The sequence below is a fragment of the Artemia sp. Qi Xiang Cuo genome, chromosome 19 (assembly GCF_049724085.1).
Source record: "Artemia sp. Qi Xiang Cuo chromosome 19, ASM4972408v1, whole genome shotgun sequence".
NCBI classification, from domain to species: domain Eukaryota; kingdom Metazoa; phylum Arthropoda; class Branchiopoda; order Anostraca; family Artemiidae; genus Artemia; species Artemia sp. Qi Xiang Cuo.
The window spans coordinates 60,015,060-60,036,096 of record NC_142812.1 but is presented as its reverse complement, the minus strand read 5'-3'; the positions used below and the strand labels follow the sequence as shown (position 1 = coordinate 60,036,096).

The 21,037-nt window shown below is 35.5% G+C and overlaps 1 protein-coding gene across 3 annotated transcripts in view; it reads left to right on the top strand.

Moving 5' to 3' along the window:
• Positions 1 to 1,621: 1,621 nt before the first annotated feature.
• Positions 1,622 to 21,037, top strand: part of LOC148941070 (uncharacterized) — a 54,026-nt gene continuing 34,610 nt past the window's right edge. Inside the window, exons 1-3 of one of the 3 annotated variants that reach the window (XM_089104918.1) lie at positions 1,622 to 1,677; positions 15,486 to 15,717; positions 20,336 to 20,577. In XM_089104918.1, the coding sequence (XP_088961044.1) occupies positions 15,494 to 15,717; positions 20,336 to 20,577 (466 nt within the window). In that variant the 5' untranslated portion in view covers positions 1,622 to 1,677; positions 15,486 to 15,493. Of the gene's footprint in view, positions 1,678 to 7,049; positions 7,174 to 15,485; positions 15,718 to 20,335; positions 20,578 to 21,037 lie in introns of those variants that run through there. The other 2 variants (XM_089104919.1, XM_089104920.1) reach the window with 2 other exon arrangements.

Here is a 21,037-nt window from a genome sequence, read left to right as displayed (position 1 = left end):
GAACACCTAGGACAAAGCAAAGGGCCTACCACAATAAAAAAAAATCTGAAGTACAAGTACAATCAGATTGGTCAGACTTGTTTTATTAATGAAAGCAGATATTCCTGCGACTGAAACCGATCAAAATGAACTCTAAATCTTCTTTAAAATTAAAGATGCTACTGATTTTTTGATGATGAATAAAATACTTTGGTTTGATTCTTTGTTATCCAACGGTTTTAAAAGTGTTTCACAAACATAACGTTGGCCACTTCATCCACTCCTGTCGGTCATCTTCTCTCAATTGAAAACTCGGTTTTGACATTCAAGAAGAAAACGCTTGAAGACAATAGATTAAAAGAAACAGGGATTTTAAAAGTGAGCGGACATGTTAGAAGTATTCTAAATAAAAAGAAAGTCTTTTTCGAACCTGGTTGCAAAGAAAAGTGGACCGATTCATCAAACATGCCGCTAAAAATATGTGCCGAGCTTAAGCGTTACTGGCCGATGATCTAGTGGATTAGGGCTCTCCGAGCAAAGCCTTTCAATATATTTGTTTTACAGATATCAATAAGCTAATCTGCTGACGACGGTCACTGTATGTGTCACCGAAATATCCAGGGATTTTCTCTTTTGTTGTTTCACTGTCAAATAAAACGAATTGTCTCTATTGAACTGTTATTTGTACGTCATAGAAAGGCAGTGAGGTCTTTGAAAATATTTACGTTGTATTTGTTACACAATATCTACTCGCCCTCTTTTCAGTGTGACCCATTTAATCCGATCAAAAAAAAGTTGCAAATCCAGAAGTTTTTTTTTTTAAGTTTGTGAAGCATCTCAACTACTTTATAGAGTATGCTTCTTCGTAGAAAGTATGATATATTAGATGCTACAATTACACTGTTGTCATTAATAAACTTGTTATAGCGTTTTAAAATAAAATTGCGGATTCGCTACATCCTTGGGCTTTTATATTTCAGTAACTTATTATTTGCATAGCTAGTTGTTGCTAATTTCTTGTTTTCTACTCCATCAACGGGTTTTGGCCCCCTCCCCCGTTTTGATGGGCAATAAATAAACTGATTGATTGTGTCTGTGTGATACAGACTGATCTGGTTTTAATGCTTGTGTTTCTTGTTTTTTATAATATTTTTGTCAGTATAGTATAACCTCAGTAAAGGTTATTGGGTTACGAACTGATTATTCTTTCTGAAATTCTTTTATATATTTGATTTGTGATTTATTTGTATGTTCCAGAATGTACTCCAGTATTATCCCTGTATTTCTACTTAAATCTAGATACTTCTTGGAAGTATGTTTCTCACCAGTGACTTCGGGATAAAGCGTTTTAATAGAAGAATTTAAAAGTAATTCTTCTAAAAATAATGCATGGCAACAATTAAACCACAAATCCATTTGACAGATCCTGCCAATATGCCAATTCAGAAAATTTTTGGCCACCATTGTCTAAGCTACCAATGTTGAACTGATAAACACATTTTCAAGGCAATTGAATTCTCGTACTGATATCCCAGATTTTCAGAATTTGCCGGATTAAACCGCGCTTCCATTTTTGTAACGTGTGCCACTAATCCCAACTATAGATGGCATTTAAACTAATATTATTTAAAATTGATGAAACATTGGACTTGTTGAAATAATTGGAGTTAGGTTGAGACAAAGACCGTTCATTTACTGGTAAGCTACTATTATCAATAATTTATAAGCTTTTTATCCTTATTAATTTAAAATTATATGTGATAGGTAGTTAGCTATTTTGGAAATGAGCTAAGATAGAATAATGGAACTTTCAGGAATTCATCCAGAGTAAGTTAGGCCTATGCCTTGGGATGGTCTTGTTGATATAAGATTAGTAAAAGTCGATTGACACAAGAAGAGTTTACTTACTGGTATCAATATTGTTTACCTATAAGTTTTTGTCTGATTGTCATTTTAAGGTCTAGGCAGGCTAAAATCTTGGGCTAGATGATGGACTGTTATCTATATTCAAAATTAGGCTAGACTAGTTGATTTATATGAATAATAACTTGAGGAATAATGTTTTCTTTGGGGCTTGTGTATGCTTTTTAATACATCTATTTCTGGTAGTTTCATTTTTACAACACGTAAGTGCCAAAGGTTAAGAACAGTGGCTCTTTAGAAAGAGGCATACTAGAACAACAACTGAGACCTCTGTAGATTCCTAGTTATAGGCTCTTGTTATAGATGTATGAGCAGTCCACCACATAATGAAACATTTTAAGAAAATAATTCTTACTTAATAATGTGCACAATAATCCTAGGCCTAGTTAAGATATTTTGCACTTGGATATATTTAGGGGTGGGGGTAAAGCTCATGTTTGATGCAAATGAAGGTTATATTTAGGTTCAGAATATAATTCTGGGTGTATATTTTCTCATTATGAGGGGGGTTAAGGGTATTGCTCATACATCTATACCATGCTCTTTTGTGTTTGGGACAATTCATCCCCATCCATGGGCGCCCAGCGGGGGGGGGCTCCCGCCCCCCCCCTGGCTGAATAATGCTTCCTTATTTTTATATTTTTGTGCTGAGATTTCTATTAAATAGCATTAAAAGTGCCAATTAGCTGAGGTTTGCCCCCCCCCCCCTGGAATTCAGCTTATGGGTGCCCATGTCCCCATCCCCTCCCCCTCTATACTGCCATAGGCTATATACAAAATGAACAAAACAAAATAGAAAATTATACCATTTAATTTCTCATTTTAGGCACCTTTTCATCTCAGTATTCATTTTTCTGACAACACATTCCCCCCCCCCCCCTAATGGATGCACATATAGGCTAACCCTAATAATATTTTGGTTGTTGTTATTTATATTGGTTTATATGTTGCAAAACCAGCTACTCTGAATTGACTCAGATGTAACCAGTATAACCTAAGTGATTGTGCTGAATACTGGATGAAAAGTATCATGTTAAATAAGCTAAAATGTGAATGAGAAAACGAACCTGACATGATAATCTGATTGTTGTAAATGTGCTGTTTAGGCTATTATAAAAGTAAAAATTTCATTGTTTTGTATGCCATTTTTGTTGCATAGCCTAGGGATACATGAAACCATTAATGGGGGAGGGGGATTAGAATAAACTGTCAGAAACATGAAAATAAATATACAACTAACAACCAAAAAATGCCTAAGTTTTGTTCTAGCATGTCTCCTTTTTGAGACCTCCCTTTCTTAACCTTTACCCATGAAGTTTGTTTGATTTCATCAAAGACCAGTAACTTTACTGGCAAATAGGGTAGTTAAGGCTGGAAATGAAATGGCTGGAATTAAGGCCGCTTATGTGACAAGTGGCTCTGTGCTGAGTGCCTCTTGATGTCAGACAGGGAATATGACATTTTTACCAAAATGAATCTTAGACTGGGAAGTGTTTGGGTGTGCCCCATGTGTAAGGCCAGTAGTGCCAAACAAATTGTTCAAGATGTTCTAAAAACTGCATTGAATGAGCACCAAGACAAAATGCAGGACATGTTTGGCTCACTCAAACAGGACATGAGCATGTCTGTGGACTCTGTTAAAGCCAAAATTCAAGATCTCAACAAGAGTGTCAAGACAAAAGTGTCTGTATCTGAAGCCAGGGAGATAGCAGGTTGTGTTGTTGCTGAGAAATTAGAAACGAATGTTTGTAAAATTGTCAGGCAGGAACAAGACAGATACAACAGACGCCTGAACCTTATTGCATATGGCATACCACCTCAAGCAGACGATGAACTATTCATACAAAAATTCTTAAAAAATGAATTCAAAGTCGATGTGGACAGCATTACAAACATTCGACGCTTACCAAAAGCTCAAAACTCCACAGATTCTAGAACCCCTGCCGCTGCGAGGCCTGATCCCATATTGTTTTCTCTTAGTTCAAGTAAGCAGAAAGCGGAATTCCTTAAGCTCTCCCACACCAAAAAAGGCAACATAGCCTTTTATGCAGATACCTCCAAAGAGGACCGCCAGAAAAGAAAGGAACTAGTAGACAAGATAAAAAGACATGCTGCTGCAGGCAAGTGGAATCTAGGAATTAGAAACGGGGTCATTGTTTTAAAAAACAGGGTGCCTTCGGGATTACCAGTCCCTGTGCAATCACAACAGATGGAGCACTAAATCTGGAACAGCCTCATGTAAATAGTGTAAATAGGGAGCAAGAGAGCATTGGAAGTTCCACAGACTCAACAAGTTATGAAAGTGCAGAATCACTGGAATTGACTGATGACATTTTTCTAAGTGCCAATTTGGACAGTGAAAGTGAAATCATTTCCGAAAATGAAATTCCTGGTATTCGTAACAGTGCTACAAAGATAAACAAATCCTAAAATCATTTTGTGTGCTTTACACAAATTCTGATACTCTTGCCCCAAAACTTGCTGAACTAAAAGCTTTTTGTTTTGATCTTAATGTGGACATTATTTGTGTTTGTGAAATTTGCCCAAAAAACTCAGTGCACAAGCTGGAGGAATCTCACATTCAAATCCCTGGATTCAATTTGTGTAGCAATTTGGATAACTCTGAATGTTGCAGAGGAGTAGCACTATACTGCAGAACTGGAATGAAAGCTGAAAATGTTTGTTTGAAACTCCATGTAGGATCTGAATCATATATGATAGGTGTAATTTACTGAAGTCCATCAGCCCCTGATCAATTTATTTCCATCTATCCATATCTGATCTGGTGTCCAAAATGAGTTCCAATGAGCACAACTGTCTTTTTGTTTGGAGATTTTAATATGCCTGATGTTTATTGGGTTGAAGGAATAGGATACCCCCCTGAAAACAGCCCATCCTGTGTCACAACAAATTCCCTTTCTGACAACCTACTGATACAGATTGTAGACCAACCAACACGATTCAGGCACCAACAACAACCCTCCTTACTTGACTTATTTATCACAAATGATCCTGAACGAGTTCTCTTTATTTCTTACCATCCTGCTCTTGGAAGCAGTGATCATATCTGTATATTGACTGAAATACAGATAAATAACAAGAAGGAGAATATGAAATAGAAATCCTTACGGACTATCAGCATATGATGCAAGACCTATCCAGGATTAAATGGAACGAGATAGTCAATAGTGGGGACACTGAGAAAAGCTGAGAAATGTTTAAGGTAACAGTCCTGGATGCTGAAAAGAAAAGCACCCAAGAATATTGGTGTCTACCACCTAAAACACTCCCATACCTGCCAAAAGAAGTAAAAAGAGCAATGAAGAAAAAGAAAAGAGCTTGGGCCAAGTATGTAAAATGTAAATGTGATAACCACCATGACAGGTTTAAGAAATGTAGAAACAGACTAAGAAATTTGACTCGGAAGGTTATGAGGGACCACAAAGATGCAATTGCAGCTAACTCAAAACAGAACCCAAAGATGTTTTGGTGACATGTCTCTGCAGCTAACCCGTCTAGACCAGATATCCCAGATCTAATGAGAGAGGATGGTTAAAAAGCTTCAGGTACAAAAGAAAAAGAATACCTCCTAAATTCCAGTTTTAGTACCAATTTCTCTGCCCTACCCACAGCCAACATACCACCTCCTCTACCAGAAAAACTAATCCCAGAACCAATGGTCATGCCAATTATTTGTAAAGAGGACGTTAAGAAGAGGCTAAAAAAAACTTGAGGCTAACAAAGCTGCTGGACCCGATAGCCTACACCCAAGACTGTTAAAAGAAACTGCTGAATACTTTGCCAAACCAATTGCTATGATGTTTAAGATGTCCCTCTCTTCCAAATGATTGGAAGCAAGCCAATACACAAGAAAGGGAGAAGGGATCTTGCTAGTAACTATCTGCCTATAAGTCTCAAATCAGTTGTATGTAAAGTACTTGAGGGTATCATAAACATTGCACTGGTCTCCCACCTTGATAAAAACCAATTGCTTAGCAAAAGCCAACATGGTTGTCGAAAAGGCCACTCAATTGATACAATGATTTTGTGACTAGACTCTTTGATACTGGTCAGCCGGTGGATGTCATATTGCTCGACCAAGCCAAAGCATTTGATAAAGTTCAACACCAACTACTAGTTTTGAAATTAAAGGCATATGGAGTGCATGAAGATATAGTAGCTTGGATAGAAGCCTTTCTAACTGGCAGGACTCAGAGGGTGTTGGTGTACAACTGCAATGGTAATGCTGTATATTCTGAACTGCTACCAGTCACAAGTGGAGTACCACAGGGCACCATCCTGGGGCCCACATTATTCAGCATGTACATCAATGACTGTACAACAAACCTGAAGAATCCTTTGACGCTATATGCTGATGACTGCAAGCTCCTAGGACTGGCCCAGAACAACCTAAATCTGTCTATGCAAGAAGATCTGGACAGACTATCTAGATGGTCATTGGATTGGTGTCTACAGTTCAATGCCTTAAAATGTAAAGCTCTACATCTTGGATGCAATAATCCAAAACTTGCGTATCACATAGGAGACGCCCAGCTTGAGGCAGTCAGTGAGGGGAAGGACCTGGGGGTTACTGTTGACAGTGAGCTGAAGTTTCACTGCCACACACGAGCTCAAGTTGCAAAATCAAACCAAGCCCTTGGCCTCATAAAGCGAACATTTTCCACCAGGAAGTCGGGAGTGATTACGAAACTGTGCAAAGCCATGGTCCGTCCTCACCTGGAATTTGGCATGACCCTAGCCTCTCCGTACTATAAGACGGATGTGAAAGTACTTGAGAGTGTCCAAAGAAGAGCAACTAAGCTTATCTCTGCATTCCAAGACAAATCTTACAAGGAACGTCTCACCTTACTCAAACTCCCTACCTTAGTATACTGTAGGAAAAGAGGAGACGTAATAGCAACTCGTAAGTTGCTAGAAAATGACCTATTAATTCATGTCTTTTCCCCCGTCCTTCTCAACTACCACAAGAGGACACACCAAGAAGCTGCAGGCCCCCCGTTTCATCAAGCGAGAGTGCCAACAGTTCTTCTCGGTCTGTTCCGTCCCATTCTGGAACAGCCTATCCAAAGCCACCGTCCAATCTAAAACTCTAGATGCCTTCAAGAAAGGAGTTGATCAAGACTGGGCCAACGCTGAATGGAGGCTGAACTGGGATGTCAAATCATAACCTTAAAACACCAACAGCGAGATTTCTGCAGGAGGCTCAACACCACCTTATCTCGCTGGAGATGCGATTTAAGGTAATTTAAGGTAAAATCATTCTCTAAAGCTCTTAATCTCCTAACCAAACTATTATAAAATTCTAGTTCAGAGTAGACCCCGAAGCCGCGCCGAAAAGTCGGCGGCGCGCCCCCCCAAAAAAAATGGGGCGCGCCGCCGAGCTTGCCTCCGCGCGCTGACGCGGCCGCGGATTCTATTGGCGGCGGCGTCACTAATCCGCCGCCGTTTTTTTTTTTTTTTCTCTTTTTGGTTATCGATATCGACCTCCGGGCTTCAACCGTCATCCCGGTTAATCTGTTTCTTAAAGATAAATACTGTCATCTTGGGCTCGCCGTGTATATCGGTTCGTAGGAAGGAGAAGAAGAAATTTTTCTTGAAACAAAAATTCTACCTTCCACTTAAAATTCTGTTTTAATTTTTTTTTCTGATTTTTTGGATGAAAACAGGTAGGTAAAAGAGCATTAGGCAATCCAGGATGTTATCATAGGCAGCGCAATCGAGCTGCCTAAGTAAAGAACAATGTTGGCACAAATGTAGTATTTATTTTGTTTTTTTTCATACCAGTGCAATTCGTATCGAAGGAGTTGTCGTAGAAACTTCGAAAAGAGCTCATTCGATTGGAAATTGGAATAGCTAGTGCCCCTTTTAATAGTCGAAAGTGATTGGAAGGCAGCTAACACCCCTTCCACGCCCACCATTTCCCCAAACACATCCAATCAAAATTTTAAGATATCCATTTTGTTCAGAGTAATTGATTTCCAGAGAGAAAATATGTTTTTTGAGGAGGTAACTCCCCCACAACCCTTAGGGAAAGGGCTTTAAGTTATGCCCTGGGGGTATATAAGAACGATGTTCGCACAATATATTATTTATTATTTTTTCCTTTGCACAGTTAGCAGAGCAGACTGAAGTTGAAGTAGCCTTAAACTTTAACTTGAAACGTCATAACTTGACCACTTCTTTCAGAAAAGAATTTTGGAGGGTTATTCCGTGTTGATAAGAAAAGATGGTAAAGGTGCAGTTTAGTTCCTCCTGTAGTGTAGGGCGCAGGAGATCTATGGTAAAGGTGCAGGTTTGTTCTCCCTTATAAAAACAACTTATTTCAGCAGATACAAAGAAGAAGCTCATTTGCGGCATTCTGTGGGACCCCAAGGTCCAATGCTAGTATCAGATCCCGCGAGTGGCATTTTACGCTCGTCAAGTTCTGGCTGTACCGGCCACAAGTGCCCCAGCTAGACAGCTTTTTAGCACGACAGGACTGATAGTGACTGCAAAAAGATCAATGGATCCAGGCAGAGTGAACAAACTCACTTTTGTTACATCAATTGTAAATGAAGTGATGTAACCGCTGTTTTAAAATTGTTAGTGTTGTTAAGCCATGGTATCTGACTTGTATACAGTGTTTTTTCGATGTTGTTATTTGTTTTTTTTTTCACTTCCTTTTCGTATTTATTTGATGAACAGGAGATGTTTGAACTTAAAACTTTGAAAGTTATACACACATTAGCCCAAATCATTAACAAGAAGGAAATGACTAAACACGGGATTTTATAGGAACAATGCGATGTTAAATATAAACACAACATAGGTTTCCCTGGGTCTAGTGGCTAAAAATGAGAATTCTACTTGGTCTGATCGACGGTGAACATAAAACACTTTCCGCACGGCCCAACAAATTCCTGTTTTGTCATATTGTTCTTGTATGTTTTTAGCCAACCATTTAAAAATCCTTACTAAAATCGAGGTTGAACGTGCTTGGTGAAGTGGAATTTTTATTATTAGTTTTAATCAGAAAAATCAGCGCGCCGCCAAAAAAATTTCGGATACTAAATCACACATTCGCCGCCGTGATGTCGGCGTGGCGCGGCTTCGGGGACTAGTTCAGAGGCTATCTTTGAAACTGTCTGAGTTCTGTGAACAAAACTTTCAGGAATAAATCTAGGGCCAAAAACATACCCTTAGAAGTTACTGAGAAATTGTTAAGTCTACCCTTTGCTTCTTTCTATGGCTTACAATGTTTTATAAATGACAGATCTATACCTATCTGAATGCTATACTTCTGGTGTCAATATAAAAAGTTTAAGGAGAAAGAAACATAGTTTTCTCTTTTCAGGATCTAGGGGGGATTTAGAAGGGGGCACCTTCAATCCTGACCCTTTACAGTTGATGCCACTGGGCTATACTCACCATCTGTTAAATTGTATAAACATTGTTTTAGCCTTGAGAATACAGTCATACATAGAACATGTATCAAAAGGGTGTTGCACTCTTTAAAAAAAGCTGCACAAAGGATGAAGACTAGACATTTTAAGCAGCTTATTATTTGATTCCTCTTCCTTGAAATTAGGGGCATCAATTCTCAAAAATGTATGGGGGGAGCAAAGTGTATTTTTTTTACATTTTGGAGAGGCAATTTTGTTGTTTTATTGATTTTTTCAATACAAATGACAAAAAAGGACATTCTTGAATATATAGGGGTGGACAAAATATAAATTTTCATCCTAAGGAATTGACAGGGACATCATTCTTTTTTTATAAAAAAAAAAAATTATTGTATTTCTGTCACAAGATTGTAACTAAAAACTACAACTAAAAAAGTTGCAATAATAACTAAAAAATGTTTATTCTATTGATTATAAGCTAATTTTTTACTATATGGTATGCAAAAAATAAAAATACAAATTTAATTTCATCATATAAAATGTCCCAAGTTCTGAATTAGTTATGTATACTCTGTGTTCCTTACTTGTCAAAATAAAAGTGTCTTTTCACCTTCTACAGACTTCAGTTAAGGGTGACTCTGCAAAATCAGATTAAAATTCTTATTAGGCCTACTACCAAGTGATTTTGTGTCTTAAGTCTGCAGCAAAGCTACAGTTCCTCTTGATCATGTGGATAGAAATACAAGGAAGCCATTTTGGAGTGCTGGCAGTCTTTTTTTTATAGAAATGACAAAAAGACATTCTTGAATATGTAGGGGGTGTGCAAAAACAATCTAGGGTTGTGCAATTGTCACCCTCAAGAGCACTGTCAACATTTTTTAGTCCAGGCTACATAGCTCAACTCTTTGGATTGGATTACTCATTGAATGATGGAGTTGAATGCTGCTAAACAGATTAAATGGGATAAGGAGAAATTCAAACAGTTCTCAGTCTCCAGGAATTTATTTTCATATATTTTATTCATATATTGTATATATTCTATTACACTCTTTTATTTTCATATATTTCATCCTTCCCACCTTTTTAAATTAATTTATTTTGTTGCTTGAAAGTAATTTTTTTTTCTTGTGATGCATGTTTTATTTTTTGCACTTTTATCAATTTGTTTAATTCTATTTAATGTTATTGCTTGAAAGCAATTTGTACTTTGGAACATTTTCTGTACAGTATGTTGAACTTTTTTTTAATTCTACTCATTCTGTTTTTTTTCTTCAGTTATGTCTTCTTTTATTTAATTTTATCACTTGAAAGCAATGCATAATTTGACTTATTTCCCATTAATTTTCTCGAAAAAAAAAAATTTAATTTTTCTCACTCATGCTTCCAACCCATTAAAATGTTCATAAATTGCTAAGTTTATTAGATCTGACAATATTTTGTCCATACATGTGAAAAAAAAGTCTTAAAAATATCAGCATAATATTGATTGTTGGATTTGAATTTCAAACCAAATGGTATGTTTTATCTTAGTTATGCTATCAGAAAAAGGAAACGAAGCATGGGCGCCGGCAGGGGGCCAGGGGGCATGCCCCCCCGGGAAATTTGGGACTATAAAGTCATTATAAATGAACCAAAGGAAAGAGAGCAGAATAGGGAAAACCATGGAAAAAATGTTTGTTGCCCCATTGTTGGCTGCCTGCCAATAGATGTTGACCCATAATAAGGAAAAATATGAGTTCTAATTTGTGACTGAGCAACCCTTGACCAGTTTTCCGCAAACATTTTTTATATATGATTTGGTTGTAGCAAAAAAAAAAACAATTCTTCATAATAATGAATGGTAAGTAAATAATTATCCTTGTCAATAACGAAAGTATAAGAGCCTAACTATGAATAACATTGAGTCAAAGAATCAGCTTTTATGGTGCTCTTGCGCTGCCTATGATCTTAAATGCATATTTGTTTATCAGTAATTAGTAAAATTATTAGAATACAAGAAAGTTCGTATAATTATAGAAAACACAAGGAAAACAACTTAATAAGGGACGATTTCGGTAAGAATATGCTGTCAACTTTTTCTTGCATTGCAAGAGTACCCATGAGCTGATATATTAAGCCACTATAATCAGAAATGTTTCCCCTGAACGGAATGCTAAGAATTTCGGTATTTCCCCTGAACGTTTACGTTTTTTTGTGTTTTATTATCAATTTTTTTTTTGTTTCTAGGAGTATTTGTATTTATCTATTTGTCACTTTGAAAAAGATTTAATTTTTTATAGCTGTGAAGTATAAAGGTGTCAAATATACTGGCTTTTAGCATTCAAAATTTAATTAAAAATATTGAATTAAAAATTTTTATTTGATTTTCTTAATCTTAGTTTTAATGTTTTACTTTATAATACTTTACTTTTTATAAGCATTGAGTCTAAAGACGTTAAATATTTTGGTGTTTGATAACCAAGTTCAAAACTGTCAATATTGTTAAAAAATATCCGTCCAACACTTTAGCATTGCTCAACAGAACTTAATGCTGGGAGTTCATATCTTAGTTTTTGTAAGTAGGCTATTGTTTTGTGTATTTTTTGTAGCTACTTACTTTTTTCATTTTTAATTACTTTTAATTTAATTGATATACTTTTTCCATTACCTTTATAAAATTGTTTGTCTCTAAGCTTCATTAATTAAAGAAAATAAAATAAGTTTTTTCAACTGAAAGTAAGGAGCAACATTAAAACTTAAAACGAATAGAAATTATCACTTATATGAGGGGGGATACCCCCTCCTCAACACCTCGCTCTTCAAGCTACAGTTTTTTAGCACTTTAAAAAATTCACTTATTGTTCTAATTAACAACCCTTGTGTTTTAGGAATCGTTTTTAAAGAATTGGGACAAAATTTGTACTTTAGTGCAATGAGCGAGATGTTGAAGAGGGGGCAATCTTCCTCATATAAGTAATAATTTCTGTTCATTTTAAGTTTTAATGTTGCTCCTTACTTCCAGTTGAAAAAACTTGTTTTTTTATATTTCTGATCGTTCTTTAAATAACGCCAGGATATCTGGCACCGCCTCCACGGAAAAATCCCCCTCTCCATAGAAATATCCTGTGGACAATTCAATCCTGGCGAAAATATACCCCAGACAATTACCCTTAACATGTCCAGGTCTAAAATTGAATCGGTAAAGAGAAAGCAAGACATATAAAGAAATTACGTAGAGGAATTCTCGCAAATTCACCCAGTGTAAAATTTCTTCTGAAAATCTCACCCCCTGAAAACCATCTTCTCCATTGAAAATTTTCCCAGCAGAAAATTTGTCCCTCTACTCATCCAAAAAATGTATACATACTTCCCAATAAGAAATAAAACAAAGGACAATTCTTATAACTTTAAAACCTTTCCCCAGGGGCAATAGGGGGGCATTTTATTTACAAAGACATAGTTATTGGGCCTTTCAACTATGCTGAACAAAAGAACCATCTCAAAATTTTGATTGGACGATTTTGAGAAAAAAGTGACGTGGGGCCTATTTGCCCTCCAATTTTTTTGTCACATAAAAAGGGCACAAAAACTTTTCATTTCCATTAGAACGAGCCCTATCCCAATGTTCTAGGCCCACTGGGTCGATACGATAACCCCTGGGAAGAAAAAACAACAACAAAAAAATTAACACGCATCTGTGATTTTTCTTCTAGTAAAAATTCCACATTTTTGCAGACATGAGCTTTAAACATCTACAGTAGAGTTCTTTGATACGCTGAATCTGATGGTGTGTTTTTCATTAAAATTGTATGACTTCAAGGGGGTCTTTCCCTCTTTTTCCGAAAATCAGACAAATTTTATCAGGCTTGTTGCTTTTGATGGGTAAGACTTAACTTAATCAAACTAATTTATTGAGAATCAGCATAATCAACCAATTCTTTTGATATATCTGTTGGTATCACAAATTCCGTTTTTTAGAGTTTTGGTTACTATTGAGCCAGGTCGCTGTAAGTAAGTTACAGTTCATTACCACGAACTGTTTGATTACCCATCAAAATCCAAACAGTATTACCAAACGTATTGTATTCATATAACTTTACAGTTTCATGAACTTTAATTAAACAAATAGAAAAGGTTTTTCAACTAAAGTGGGAAGCAAGTTTATTTAATTTCTGATTGTTTCCCAAAGCATACCCAGGCCTAACCAATTAAAAGTCCGGTCACTTAAATTTCTGGTCAATTGCTTTTAAAATGTGTAAATCAACAATTGTACGTTGATTTGCACCGTTCTATCTTTAAACTTGCAATTTAAATTGTGGATAAAATTTGAATATACTTAAAAAATTGGCGATGAATAGTGATTTTGATGAAAAGTCTTTATTAATATTAAAGAATTTTTATGAAATATGAAAGAATCTTTATGAAATATTAAAGAATTTTGGTTGGATGAAAAGGAGTATTATTTTTGTATGGATGGAAGTTCTGTGAGACTTTGGATCTTCTACATAATTGAAGCCATCGCAACCTCTACAATAGGATTATCTTTTCGATAAATTCATTACGTATTTTTTTTTAAATACATTGAAGTACTTTATACAAATAAAAAAAGTATTATTACCATTGAAAATTGCTGAAAAAAAAGTTCCTAGCAGTATTTGCCACCCCAAAGAAATTTTATGACGGGGCTGATGATGACCTGCCTTGCCTTTTCCACCTCTATGCTGTTAGATATCTGAATGTAATATATTAACTGTATAGAGAAAAATTTTAATTAATTCCTTCTCCCCCCTTCCTCTTTCAACATTTATCTGAAGCCTCATGAAGAGTAAGCAGTTTGTCCATTAAAGTGTACTTTTGTGGGAATCTACCCTCCCCCCACCTAAGCAATGACTTACCCTCCCTCATTATAGCTGACACGCAATTATAGATCACCAAACGTAGTCTAATTTCATTACAAATAAAGCGAATCAACTTGGTTGAATCCAGTACTACCACCATGTGGCATTACTTCTTTTGCAGTTGGGAAGCCTAAAATATAGTTATTGATACTTTTAGATCAATTAGCTTCTCAGGATTTTAATTTGATTTTAAATCTGTCCTCTTCGAGGTAAAGTTGTAGTTTCGTGCGCTTAGCCACCTAAACTGTCACCCAACCGCCACTGCTATTTTGGCGTCTGCCCCCCCGAAAAATTTTCTGCCGGCGCCCTTGATTGTTACTGTTTTGATTGCCCCCTCTGTGACTTACCACAACTTCAGAAACTGAAGAAATGTAAGTTAGTTAATGAATGGTGTGAAAAATTCTATTCACACTACCATGGTTTGTTGTTCTTTTCTGCATCCACACTTGACTTCAATAATCCTGGAGTGGGAGTGTCTTCAGTAAGTAAGTTCTGTGATTCACCACATAAGATTGAAATGAACTAGAGCTAATCTATTTTAATGTACCAAAAAAAACTACCATCTTTTCTACTGAGGATAATAGACTCATTCCACTTTTCTTTTGGCTCAGCTGAACCTTTGGCTCCAACTGAGAGTTGCTGTGCAAGATATTTGAAATCCTAGATCACTCTTATACATTTTCCCTGGTAATGATTGGGTGCTAGTTTATCTTCTTCTTCTAGTTCACAGCAGGCGGGCTATTCAGTTGGTACTATTTAGCCCTCTTCTTTTTGCTTCACTCTGTGGGCTACAGAGCTACTGTCTTGGTTGTCTCTTATTTATTAGATATTCTCACTCAGATATCTTTCAGTAGATCTTTTGACTCAAGGAGTTTAAATATAAGATGATAGATATCGATTTCTGTGGTAATGAGTTGGTACTATTTAGCCCTCTTCTTTTTGCTTCACTCTGTGGGCTACAGAGCTACTGTCTTGGTTGTCTCTTATTTATTAGATATTCTCACTCAGATATCTTTCAGTAGATCTTTTGACTCAAGGAGTTCAAATATAAGATGATAGATATCGATTTCTGTGCTTGATTAGAAGCGATAATAATTCACAAGAAAATATATTTTAATTTTCTATAAGGAATATTGAATATTTTATCTTTTCTTTGTGTTATTCTGTGTCTTCTTCTTCTTCTATTTAACAGCAGGCGGGCTTTTCAGTGTCTGTTATATTTTTCTCTTAATTTCTTCTTTTTCTTGTTTACTGTATTGAAAAACCCTCATGGGCAATAGAATTTTCATCATTATCATTACAGTTTGAAGGATGTCGAACGAAACTTTTGATCTGATGGAGGTGGGTTGCTTTCTGAGCTATGATACAATAGCCTGTGCAAGAAGCTCATTCCTTGGGGCTTTGGTACTGATGACAATGATACTTTTAATCAAAGCAGCCATTAATATGAAGAAGAACTTTAAAGATGAAACGTTTGAATCAGTGGCATATCAAGTTTTTATCCTTATTTTCGCGTTTTTTCTTTCTATTTTATGGTAAGTCAAGTTTTTATAGTTTTAGACTAACCAGGTGGAAGAAGAAGATTGGAGGGAGTTCAAGCAGTATTTATCCAAAGGTGGCAGCAATTGCATTCGAAGACCTAGCTAGTCTAACAAACGTAAAAAGACACAGCCAAAATAGGTAATTGTACAGCCTGTACATGTACAGCTGTATCAAAACAACTGTATGATTAAATTATATTGCTTTTTTTGGACCTAAAATAGAGTAATTTGGCAGAATTGGGAGGAATTGTTTTTCTCATATAAGATTTATACTTGGATGGGTTTCAGGGGGGAAGGGATAGTATGGATCAAATCTGCTGTTTGAATATTGCTACTTTTATAATTTTATCTCATATTTATCTGATTTTTCACCAATTTTCTGGCAAACCAGCATATATCTTGAGAAATTTTTTCCAGCCCTTACATTGTAAATGGTCAGTTATCGCAAATATAATGCATTTGGGATGGAGGACATCCACTTCCTTCGTTGGCATCCTTCGTTGGTCATCTTTTATTTTGCCACTTCCCTTCATATTAATCTGAAAAAATTAGGTCAAAAAGTACCTTTGCTGTAGGTTTACTAGGTTTAATTTTATCATTTATGTGCCAAAAGATCGAAAAATTGTAAAAGAATTTGCTAAATAAACATCAAATGGATAAAACATAAATCCATATAATTTTTTGTAGAATATACATTAACACACAATAACAGAGAATAACTAATTATTCACTGAATGTTAGGTAAAACCGCCGTATGATAAGGTTGGGGAAAAAATAGGTACTTATATGAAATACGCCCTACCTAATGTTCTTCTAATATGTTTCTCTGACGATCAATCTAATGAAACATGCCAAAGTAAGATAAAAATTTATACTTTAGAAACAAACTTGGACTACATATTTGCACATTAGGGGGGGGGGAGTAAAGAGAAGTGGGTCTGTATGCCTAATGTGTTAGGTACAATTATTCTGCATACTATGTATGTAGGAATTGTTTTCTTCACGCTGTCCAAATACTCTACCCTCACCCCTAATGTGCAAATATATAACCTACATTATATATTTTCCATCTATTCTGTCACTTTGTCTTGTCTCACCCTAAGCTGACACAAACTAACGAAAAAAAAACGGTTCTATAATGCGTCAATGAATGAACAACATTAGGTAGGGCGTTTATCATACAAGTACCAAAAATACTTCAGGTAAAATAAGATACCGTTACTTTAGGTCTATTTGTTTATTATCATCGTTCAATACCATTTTTACCAAAAAAAATTATCTTAGGTAAAAAAAATCACTTTTACCTTAAGATTACCTGTTTTTTTTTTTACCCTTAATGGACAAAAAAAGAAGGGAAAACGACTTGACATCATAAACCAAACCCATATGATTTTTAACCAAATAGTTTAAAACAAAACCCATATGATTTTTGCTATAAAAAAAAATAAAAAACACATAATAATACAAAATGGATTTTAATTCGTTGAATATTGGGTAAAAACATCATTCAATAGAAAAATTACCTTTACGCTTGGTCTAACTGTGTTTTTTTGGCCTTTATGGGCAAAAAAAGAAGGGAAAACAGCTTTACATTATAAAAATTAAATAGTTTGAAACCAAAATTAATCTGAATTTGCTAAGAAAAAATTCAATAACCCATAATTAGTAATCATTCGTTGAATATTTAGTAAAACTATCGTCTGAATACAGTTCTACCAAAAAATGACTTTAGGTAAAAGAAATATACCTTTATTTGAAGTTTTCCAATGTTTCTTTTATCCTTTATCGGCAAAAACTCAGCCCATCTTCTTATTTTAGGCTACTAGTTTATTCCCCTGTATGGAGAAAAAAAATACTAATATTTATACTTAATACTTTTACTAAGAAAAAATGCCCTTCTAACTTTTAAAGCTCCCAAACATATACCTCAAAGGGGGGGGGGCTTTTTTGAAAATGTTAAAGTTTGTTTTCCTGAAGCCTCCCCCCCCCCCACCTCCTACAGTTGAAGAAAACAGAAAGTGATGCTCTATTAAGTTTGTACTAAATTTGTCATCTTCTAAACATATAGACCCTAGAACAAGTTATATTTAGCTTGTGAATTTATTTCTTATTTTGTTTATTTCTTATCTTATTTTTATATTTCTAATTTATTTCTTGTAGGTTTGTATGATCCTGTTGAACTATAATTCTCTCTCATTCATACAAGGGTGCTGTCTGAAAAGAAAATATTATCTCTGACGTTAACATTATTATATATATATATATATTAGGGAATATATATATATTAGGGAAGAAAGCTAGAACTGCAGTTAAGAATATTAGTGAAAAAGCTTTATGTTTAATGGAAAGGAGAAAGGACTTGTACAAGAATTATCTGAGTGATAGATCATATGAAAACAAAAGAAACGTAAAGAAAGTGGAGAAAACATTAAAATATGAACTAAGGAGGCGTGAAGTGGAGGCCATGGATAAACTTGCCGAGGATTTAGACGATGCAGCTAGACGGCATAATAGTAAAATATTGTACTGGCACGTTAACAAATAGAGAAGGAGTAGTCAATCCGGACTTGTCCCAGTTAGAGATAGGAATGGGGTGGCAATTAGCCACAAGGAAAAAGCTAAAGCGAGATGGGTCGAACATTTTGAGAACTTGCTTAACCGAGATAGAGTCGCAGGAAAAAATATAGAGGAAAATGAAAAAGTTTGTGATACCTTGGATGTGAAGGAAGATTTTTTTTGTGAGGAGGAATTAGCAACAGTACTAAAAGGATTAAAGAATAATAAGGCTCCAGGTGCTGATAGGGTAGTAAATGAGTTACTTAAATATGGTGGCTCTGAGGTTAGAAATAAGTTATTGAAGATTATGAATATGATTTTTGAAAAAGGGGAAGTACCTAACGATTTTAGGAAAACCTTAATTAAGCCACTTTATAAGAAAGGTGATAAAAGTGAGTGTGGTAGTTATCGAGGCACTAGTCTGGTCTCTGTAGGTAGCAAATTGCTTAGTAATATGATACTTTTTAGACTGAGAGATGCCGTAGACAAAGTTTTAAGAGAAGAGCAGTGCGGTTTTAGAAAAGGTAGAGGATGTGTTGACCAAATTTTCACTCTATAGGTTAATAATTGAGAAGTGCCTAAGTTTTCAAACATCTTTGGTCCTCAGTTTTATAGATTATGAGCAAGCGTTCGATTCTGTTGATATAGGAGCTTTAGTAAAGGTTTTATCCTTGTATGGTATACCAGACAAATACATTAAAGTGGTTTGTGCTATGCACGAGAACAACACTGCTGCGGTTAAGGTATGGAATGAGATTAGCAGCTGGTTTTGTATTAAATCAGGAGTTAAGCAGGGTTGTGTTCTATCCCCCTTTATATGGATTATTTTGATGGACTTTGTTTTAAGGAGCACAGGAAAAAATAATTGAGAAGTGCCTGAGTTTTCAAACACCTTTGGTCCTCAGTTTTATAGATTATGAGCAAGCGTTCGATTCTGTTGATAGAGGAGCTTTAGTAAAGGTTTTATCCTTGTATGGTATACCAGACAAATACATTAAAGTGATTAAAAAAAACCTGTCATATACATGACTACTAGTGAATAGATTTATGAAACATGAGAAAGTAACCCGTCTGTGCACATGGTTGCCAGGTTTTCTAAGATTTTAATTCCCAAAAGTGCGAAAAATTGAGCCTTTTTGCAAATCCAAACAGTTATCAGGCTATAGCATTTTAGATGAAAATCCGATTCTCAGAATAGGATGAAAAAAAATACAATTAATATAGTTGCAAATTTTGCGTTCTGATTGTTATTTAAAGTGGACTTAAAACGGAAAAAATCTTCGTCACTATGCGTCACTATGCTGTCACTATGCGTCACTATGCTGATCGCCTTTGGCACCAATAGAAGGAAAAGAAGAACGTTGCAAATTAGAAATATCCCAAAGATTGAATTGTTTAAAAATAATATCAGCCTGAATTGTCAGAAATAATATTACCAGTCACATTGCCTTGAAATGTTGTGTGTATCGTGTATTTGAACCAGGTAAATACCCGACGGTGGGGTACCATTGCCCCTTCCCCTCAAACTCTCTTTGTTTTATGGTCTTCTCCTTAATTGTTTCGATATCTCACATAATTTGCTTCTTTTGTACTTTTGAAGTTATCACGAACTAGGGTGGATCTACCCATAATATGTCTAAAAGTCCTCATCTTTAGATGAAACCTACTGACTGTATGTAATCTTTATAATGAGAAATACTCGCTTACTTCAGGATTCAGGCATAATTAAAGCATACAATCTCTCACAAGACTGACTGGAATAGACTGACCTAGAATAGAGGTGTTATATTGAGTGGGACAGGATAAGAGTACTCATCGATGTGTTAATCCAGATTTCTGAATTTCTGTAGGTTTTTTGTTGGTTCTTGCTTCTATTTTAGATCACTGACTTTTGATGTCTTGCTCATCAACGCTACCGCTCTTGGTTTGAACTACCAATTGATTCATTGCAAAGTTACTCTTCAGAAATGCTGACTGAAGCTACTTGTTGTATCTCTGGTGATTAGGTGTGAGATACGGATAATTAACTATTTTGTAGAGTAAGATTTTTTTCTAGTTTTGTGAATTGGCTGTTGGGTGCACATCTTCCTCAAATTGACCTTGCAGCATCATGTATGAAGCTAGTTATCCTGATCAATGTTCTTTTAATCTATGGGACAAAAGCATTGCGGTTGGTTCGCCGTGAAATATGTATCACCTTTGGATTAGCACCGTTGTGCTTTTGTCTTGGATTCTATGGACTTTTTATTGCTGTAACAGGAATGAATGATGTTGGGACAACGTGGGATGAATGTTATAGTAAGTATTTTAAAAAATTTGGCATTTTTCTGAAAACGTAAGAGAAAGACTGCTTAGATGATCTCAATTTTGTCCTAGTAAGGGTGGTTAGAACAATCACCAAGAGAAGGCAAAAAAACGATTGTTAACAGACCGCTGCAACCCTATGTCTCTCAATCGATTATTATTTTATTTCTGTCTCTTCGTGATGTTTGTATAGTCTCCCCTTGCTCGCTTCATTTAAGATAGTTGGTAACTGAGGCCTTTGGATCTCAGTTGACGTTTTTCAGTGGCCTTATGGTCGACTGCCTCACGAAATTTCATTCCAGAGTCTTGCTTATACCAAAAACTGATTCACTTCAATTTACCCGAAATTGAGGAAAAATAACCAGCTGCATAACTAACATATTTCGTATTATTGATTGTTATATATGTTTTATATATATATATATATATATATATATATATATATATATATATA